The sequence below is a fragment of the Cynocephalus volans genome, chromosome 8 (assembly GCF_027409185.1).
Source record: "Cynocephalus volans isolate mCynVol1 chromosome 8, mCynVol1.pri, whole genome shotgun sequence".
Lineage (NCBI taxonomy): Eukaryota > Metazoa > Chordata > Mammalia > Dermoptera > Cynocephalidae > Cynocephalus > Cynocephalus volans.
In genome coordinates, this window is record NC_084467.1 from 120,478,657 (window position 1) to 120,487,283 (window position 8,627).

An 8,627-nucleotide genomic window follows, 5' to 3' on the forward strand; every position below is an offset into this window, starting at 1 on the left:
CCATGAGAATCTCCTATAAGAAACAGAGGCACTGGAAGCAGGACTCAAGATTTTCCCAAGGAAAGTCCAGTCATCATGTATATTCACGTTTGTGATGACATTATAGACATATGTGCATCGCTTAAGATATTTTCATAAGATTGGCCCCTCCCCCCTTTTTTATATATTAGCATTTTTCATTCAGAGAAAGATCATATTCCTGTAAAAGAAAAAAACAAAACAAAACAAAACAAAAACCAAAACAAAAAACCTGGGGATTTCAAATAAAATTGTCATGCATTTCTGTTTGTTTGTTTCTATGTATTGCTTACTATAGTGTTTTGAGGAGCACATATCCTTAGTGAATAGGGTATATATGTTATTGTCAGGATATGTTAAATGGTTAGAGTGGAAGAAACTGAGAAGCTGCCCCGTTTCCACACTCCTTTTCCACTCTGAGTGATGAAGACTCTGCATGCCCGAATATCTCCCCAATGCTAAGCAATCTCTCAGACTCAGGGGGGACCCTATGTCGGAGATAGTGGGCGTGTTTGGCCTTTGCAAATAACTCTAAGAAGCTTGGCTTTGTGGACTCGCCTTTGAAGCTTCCTGAACATTCCATGGGATTTGGGGGAATTTGGTTGCTGGTATTACCACTGGGCTTTAGATTGGCATCTGTTGATCTGGTCCCATCAACATGTGCCATTCCACTATCACCAGCTGGGCTGGAACCAGAGCCGTGTTCTGTGGTGTCGGAGGAAACCTCTTGATCTTGACATAGAACAGAGATGCCCTTGTTGGAGTCTATGCCCTTAGGTGGATTTACAGAATCATTCTCTTGGGCTTGAGGCTTCTCTTGGGCAGTTCTGTCATTTTGAGATAGCAACTGCTCTTTTCTCCTTGTGGAATCTTTGTGGCCAGTGTGCCATAAAGGAGGCATCTGGAACTTAGTTTTGTGTATTTCTTGAGACATATCGGTTGCCAGTGCTCTGGAAAAGCAGGTAAAAAGAAAGAGATCTGAAAACTGATGAAAAGGCTCATATTTAGACCATTTATGTTATGAGAATATGGCCCCTTCAGTAGTATCAGCTGAGGCAATAAAGTGGTAACAATGGGGTGGAGGTGAAAACAGGTGGTAACAATGTCGGGAAAATGTCTCTGCTTAAGAAGAAGAAGGCAGCATTTTCTCAGGGAGAGGAGAACAATTGAAAGAGGGATTCGGTGTCATACCCAGAGTTTAATAAGCATTTTCTCACCTGATTTTATTAGCCTGTGGGACTCTGTGCTTCTGCTCTCCCTGTGGTGAGAACACGGGAACATCTTCTGGTCTCTTCTGAATTCCAATCCCAAAACAAGAGGAGAATCTTTTCTTGATGATTTCTGAGTTAATCAGTTAAGTGTTAGGGCTCAAGTGTGTCCCTCCCCAAATTGCATGTTAAAATCCTCACCCCCAGTACCTCAGACTGTGACTTTATTTGCAGATAGGGTCTTTATAGAGATACTCAAGTTGAAATGAGGTCAGTAGGGTGGGTCCTAATTCAATATGACTAGTGCCTTTATAAAAAGGAGAAATTTGGACAAAGAAATAGGGATTGAGGGGGGAAAATGTGAAGACACAGGGAGAAGATGACCATCTAGAAGCCGAAGAGAGACCAGGAATAGATCCTTTCCTCACAGCTTTCAGAAGGAATCAATCCTGATGACACTTTGATTTTGGACTTCTAGACTTCAGAACTGTGAGAAGATAGATTTCTGTAGTTTAAGCCACCCAGACTGTGGTCCTTTGTTATGGCAGCCCCAGAAAACTAATCAATAAGAAAAAAAAAAAAAAGTGCTGGAAACTGGACTTTCAGAGAACCAATGTATGAATATCCTTGGTTCACATTACGTTAGGTTGATCTGGCATGAGGGATGAAAACAGAAAAACTTCAAGGACTTCCCCAATGTTTACCTAGAACACGTTAAGGAGGATTTAGAAACACCAAGAGCAGAGGTTTAAACTGAGGCTCGGCCCATGGAGGTTTTGTTTGAATGTTTTATTTGGCAAACACAGTGTTTTCAAAAACAAAATAACTGGGTGTGAGCGTATTGTCTCATTCTCCACAATTATGTGACCTCCTACCTACCTGTGGCGTGAGTTTGCAACTGCTGGCCATCGTTAAGTGGACTTTTTACTCATTCACTTGGTGTTCAGAATCTTGTAATCATAACTGCTATAGAGGACCCAATTAATTTTCAAGACATCTCACGAGTCTTGCACTAGTGTGTCCTAATGGGAGTGAATTCCTTAAATGTACACTGTGGTTAGTAGACACCAAGCAGTGGGAACACGATCAGATAAGGGCCTAGAATGCACATTAAACTCCTAACACACTTTCATCTGATTACTTCTTTGCAAAGTAGTTAGGACAAGAGACAGTCTTCTGTGGGCCTCTCTTCTTTTATTGCCTCATTGGGGGTCAGTGGGGGTCTATTCCATATTAGAACTTCACCTATTCCATATTAACTAAGTGATTATGAGCTATTTCTCCCAGCCAGGCCATTCTTCTGCTGTCCAGACATGCAGGTCAACAGGTTCAGAAATAAACATATCTTGGGACTTCCAGTCAAGATGGCAAAATAGATGGTCCCCACATCACTCTCTCCCACAAGTCAACCAATTTACAACTACTAAAAAGCAACAACAGCCAAGCTGGAGGCACTAGAATATAGGGGAAGAGGAGAGACCTACAGAGTGCATGAAGGCAGGAGAAGCTACTATCAGAGAAAGAGAGGATTGTTCCCACCATTTTGAATGCTGGCTGCCTTAAGGCTGGAGCTGGTGAGCACATGGAGTAAGAGCTGGCAAAAGCCACAGCTGTGCCCTTCAGATGAAATTGCTTGAAGGCTGCAGGGGAGAAGAGGGCCTTGGTGGTCCCCAGGCCAGCAAGACCCCTAATAGTGTTCCTGTGGACCCACACAGGAGGAAGGATCCACAACAACTGAAAAAAGGAGCCACTCAGAGGCCAGTGAATCATCGCAAGAGACTGGTGCATGGCTCATCCCATGGGAAGTGTTTGGAGTATGGGTGGGCGGGGGGAGACAGACCTACTGGGAGAACATTGGGACACAGTAAGGACAGCTGATCTGTCCCCCAATCAGTGTAGGACCACTCAGTAGAGACTGGTCAGGAATACAGAGTGGCAGGGGTGCAGTTTGCTGAGAAGACTCAGGCCCAGACCAGAGTTTTCACACAAGCCAGGTGTACCAGATCTCACAAGACCCAGATGTACCTATAAAGTCAACCATTAAAACCTGAGCTGCACAAAAAGCCTTCCCTAGGGAATCAGCAGCAAAGCAGCAACTTAGCTCAATCACAGGGCTCAAGTGCTGGTTCCCACAGGAAGTTCCCACATTTTAGAAATAAGCAAAGGACAAAAAATTAGTTCTAGTACAGAGTTTAAGTGGTGGGAACAGCAAATAATCCGACACAGAACTGAAAGAACAAAATACCCACAGACAAGAGACAAAGTTTGATATTAACTAGTAAAGGTCTAATACCACTAAAGAACCCGTATAAAACCTAGAAGGACCAGAAGCCCCCAGGCTACCAAGCCAGCGTCAGGGGAGGGCTGAGGGCCTCAGCCATGCCCCACTGTCATCTGCAACCAGCCCAGCGACGACCACCAAGCTGCTGCAGGAAGTGCCCTGGGTCCTGAGCTAGGGTGATGGGGGCCCAAGGGTCTCAGCCACACACCTCCCAACATCCACAACCAGCCCAGTGATAACCACTGAGCCACCACAGGAAGTGCCCCAAGTCCTGAGCCAGGGCAGTGGGGGCCAAGGGCTTCAGCCACACTCCCCTGACATCTGCATCTAGCCCAGTGATGACCCAGCTGCTGCTGGAAGCCCCCTGGCCTCCCCAGCTAGAATGAGGAAGGGGCCACAGGCCTCGATCACATTCCCCTTCTTCCCCCTCTTCCCACTCTATTTCCCCTCCCCCTTCCCTTCTCCTTCTCCCCCCAACTGCTCTGCAACAGCATCTTAGAATGAAGCATGGAGCTGGGGGAAGACGAACCCAGCCACAACCAGGTAAAGAGCACACAAAAAACACCATTTTCCTGTGGGTAGCCCACCGTAGCCACCACAATTGCCATGGCTGCTGCAAAAGTGGTTTGTCTCAATAGCAGCAGTCACAGCCACCGTGCAGATGGCATGCCAGACTCTCAACTGCATTGACACAAGGAGAGGCACCAGTGGAGACCAAAAGGAAAAGAAGGCCTCTCTCTCCACAAAGCACACTCCAGAGTAGTAGAAGAAGCATCTGATTTATGATCATAGGGAGGACTTGATCACACCTGTCTCAGCACTGGACAGATCATCTAGGCAACAAGACAACAGAGGCACAGTTAATCTATCAGATGGAGAGAATAAATCTATGGTTATTAGAGGGGGGAGGGGGAGGGAGAAGGGGGAAGGTCGGAGGGGGAGAGGGAAGAGAAGGGGGGAGATTGGATAAGGGGCATAAAGGATAAGTATGATTTGTAACAATGAATAAATATGCTAATAATAAAGCAAAAAGAACGTGTCTTTTCTCTGAAATTTGTTTCTTCCTGTGCTCCCTCTATGAAGGCGTGGTATCTGGTTCCACCCAGTTATCCAATTTAACAAGTACGTTTGAGTGCCTACTTTGTACCGGGCAAAATAGTCTTGACTCTGGTTTCCTTTACCCTTGGGCATATAATTAGTCATAAAGTTCTGACAATTCTATTTTCTAAATATCTCAAGATGCTTGCCTCATTTTCTTCATTTGACCAATGCCCTAGTTCAAGGCCTTCAGACCATGGCTTGAACTTTAGAATTCTATCAGGACTACTCTGACTATATAGCCTGAGCTCTATTTATCCTTAGACATTGCAACCAGAGTGATCTTTCTAACATTTGAACGTGTAATCTCCCCACTTTCAAGCCCTGCGTGGTGAAATCTAAACTCTTTTGCAAGACCTGTGAAGCTATTCGTGATTGGAGACACTGTCTATGCTGCTTTGCTCTGAAAGCTGCATGTACACCTTCTCTTCCTACCTCCTCACATGTTACACTCCTGCAGCACCGAGCCATCTGTGGCAAGCCACGTTCACTTATGTACCTTTATATGTCTTGTTCCTTCTGCCAGGAGTAGCCCCATTCCTCATGTCCTCCTAACAGACTCCCCACCTCTTTTCCCCATTCTCCTGCTTCTCTAAGATTCTGCTCACACACTGCCTTTTTTGGGAGATTACATTTAAGGCCCTTTGATAGACATAGGAACCTTCCTATGCTCCTGTCCTACTTTGTAAATAACTCTAATTTAGCAATTGTCATTTTCAATCACAACTTTTTGTAAGCAGAGCTACTCTCCAATTTAAATAGGGGCATCTCAAGGGCAGAGACCATGTTTTTTTAATATTAGCATTGCAACCTCTATCTGAGTAGCTGTAATAGTGTTTTGCAAAGTCTGGCTTGCAGAACGCTTCTCCCAAAATAATCTGCCTCCATGTCACCTCAAAATGTGAATTAAAAATGTGAATTAAGCCTGATTTTGAACCTACTGATCCAGATCTGTAAGATGAATTAAAATGTGAATTTTTGAGCCTGATTTTGAACCTACTGATCCAAATCTCTAAGATGAGGACTGACAATATACATCTTAAACAATCCGTTACCTGGCATATAGTTGAATCTCAGTAACAATGTTGTTAAATAAAGTATAAAAAAAAAAAAATGCCAAGCACAGTGCCTAATAAATACTGAGACAAATACACACTGTTTCCGTCCCTTTCCTCTACTTTTACTGTCAAGAAGTCTGAAGATTAGAGGATAACTTTCCAAAGGACATGGACACAGAGGCCCCTGAATCAACGTTTTCTGTCTCCTGGTCCAGACTCTTTCCATATTGCCCCTGCGTGAGGCAAACTCTCTACTCAGCAAGGACAGCCACCTACGTAGGGCCTCGCCTTTACACACCCTCTTGAGAGTAGACATCTGGTCTTCAGTGTTCTTTTCGAGAACTGCAGTGAGAATCAACCAAATGACTTCTAAGTTCCTTTTCTAGTATGTGAGCTCTCATTCTACATTGGTTTAACCATTTATTGTAGACAGGAATATTGAAAGCAGATAAGTTCTGTAACTTGCTCAGAGTCAGCTTTCAGACCCAAAGCTGGGGGTTCGAAATAATTCCCAGATAATGTTTAGAAATTACTTTTGACTTTGGGGTCTATACATTAGCTGTGTAGATCTGAAAGATTTCACGTTCAATCATGGAACCTGGCTTTCCTCTTGAACGTGCTACATCATTTTCAGAGCTTCTGAGTTCTGGCACCTGCCTTAAAGCAAGAAGGGATGTAGTCTTGAAGAATGGACATATACCTAGCTTATGCTGAATTTTGAGGAAATGTAAATTTTAATTATTTTAATGATGCATAAAGAAACACTAGTTTCGACAAACTGTACAATTGTGAAAAATTTCAACAGATGGTAGAAGAGTTTCAATTCTGGAAAAATTTTTTATTGATTGATATGAGGAAAAACTTAGACAGCACTTATTTTGTGCTTAGGTACTGTTCCAAGTGCTCACTGAATTCTCAAATATCTTTCATCAGGTAGGTAATAGCATTTTCATTTTACACTTGAGGAAACTGGGATAATAATCCCAGAGAAAATAATTTTTAAATTTTCCAGTCATTGAGCGGGGAGACGGAGGGGGGAAAAGGAAAAATGGGTAAAGGGACATGAAAATCAACTACATTGTATATTGATACATTAAAATAAAATTTAAAAAGAAAAAAATAAATTTTCCTTTCGTAAAGTGGGCTGACAGTGTCTTGCTCATTAGTAGTTGCTCAATAAGTAGTTATTCGTCCAAAAGAGAAAGACAAGACATAAAAATGGGGTGAAACCAAGTCAGCCCAGATACAGTGAAAGGAAAGCAGAATGAAAAATAAAATAAAATTACTAAGAACTTAAGCAAGAAAGAACTAATTTGAAAGACAACGATGACTAGAAGCCTGAGAAGTGTTAGCTCAAGAAGTTGAGTGAGCGGCTGCTCCGGGCGCTGTGTAATTGAGGGAAGGCGAGAGGGAGGGACCGAAAGTCCAGGCTGAGATCAGAAGTTCCTGCTTTCTGATAACCAGGACTCTGAAAGGGCCCTGCCATGAAGCGAGTTTTTCACTCTCTTGCCAGCTCAGTGGTGGGCTTCTGCCCTGCTCTGTCTCTGGAACATACCGCTCCCCCGTGCTGGAAGGCTTACCTTGCTTCAATCTCTGCAGTTCTTTCTGGAGCTGTCTCTGCTCCCTGGTCAGCAATTTCATATGGTAGAGGCAGACATCCTCTAGTCTCTGCACTCTTTGGCTGAGTCTGGCTTCAGCCTGCTTGGCGTTCTTCCTCTCCAAATCGAAGTGCTTATACAGTGGTCCCCTGGCCACGTGCCTCTCCATTCTCCTCATGATCTACAGACAGTAAAACAAGATTCTCCCAGACGCCACAACGAACCTGATAAAGCAAGACTGGGATGCTGACCCCTGGATTTTAGTCAGAAATCAGTATTTGAAATGTGTACTCATATTTCTGAAACCACAGATGACTAGTCAGATGAATCACATTATTGGAAAATTTAGTCTTCTAGTAAAATGAATTTCCGGAGTGACATAGAAGGATTGAGAGGTAAAATTCCTCTGAGCCTCAGCCTCCTTGCTAATAAAATAGTGATAGATAATTGGCTTCCTGCACAGCCCCTCATTAGATTTCTGCAAAAATCAAGTGAGAAATATAGGAACAATTTTTTGGAAAATATAAAATAAATCAATATACTTATGTAAGGCATTATTCACCCAATAAGAGAAGTTCCTTCTACTAGTCCTTGAAGACTCCCAAAGAGCCTGCTCAAAAGTCTAGAGAGGATTTGGGGACTTAGGGCACAGCCATCCTGGGGCCCTCTCAGTTTGTTCACTCACACGTGATTGGGTTCATTCAGCCTGTAATCCTGCCATGTACTGGGGCTGTGCTGAGAGCTGAGAGTAGTGGCGAATGAGACACATTTCCTATCCTCAAGGAGCTTTCAGACTCATGACTCTGGAAACTAATAATTCATACCAAATCTGAACAATCAATGTTTCAAAGAGTGGGAGGAGTAGGGTCTACTGCTTACAAAATAGAACAGCATTCAAAATGAGGAGTCTGGGCAGCACCGGGGAAACCACGTAGATTGGGCATAAGCTCCTCTTCTTGCTTTCACTCATCTTCTCAAACTTCAGATCTTCTTCATCCTTCATGCACCCTGATACCCAAGCCCACACCGACTTTTTCTCCTCCAAACTCTATAGCTAATTGGCAGGGACACATCTTTCTTCCCCGAAGTTCTTCACAATACTTATCTCAGAGCAAGAGCACAATATATGCCCAGGATGTAAATAAATTGCTATCAGTAAAGCTTTGGTGGTAATAATACAGGAAAAAGCTTAGCATTAAAAAGGAGGATAAGGTCAGAACACAGTACAGAAATACATTTTAAGGCAGTTTGTTTTAGACTCAAAAGTGTTGACCTAACTTTTATTAAAGAACAGGGTGTGTAGCACTTACCTACAAATCCAGGGTTCTCACTCTGAGAATGTGGCTTGTTTCTTTTGCTGTTTCAG

At 43.3% G+C, this 8,627-nt stretch overlaps 1 protein-coding gene across 1 annotated transcript; it reads right to left on the bottom strand.

The window, feature by feature from the left end:
- Positions 1-382: 382 nt before the first annotated feature.
- On the bottom strand, positions 383-7,430 carry CCDC190 (coiled-coil domain containing 190). Its single transcript, XM_063103749.1, has 3 exons — positions 7,244-7,430; positions 1,236-1,359; positions 383-968 (listed from the first exon to the last, which is right to left on the bottom strand). Exons 1-3 carry the CDS (start codon positions 7,428-7,430, stop codon positions 383-385), a joined length of 897 nt encoding a protein of 298 aa, XP_062959819.1.
- Positions 7,431-8,627: the final 1,197 nt, after the last annotated feature.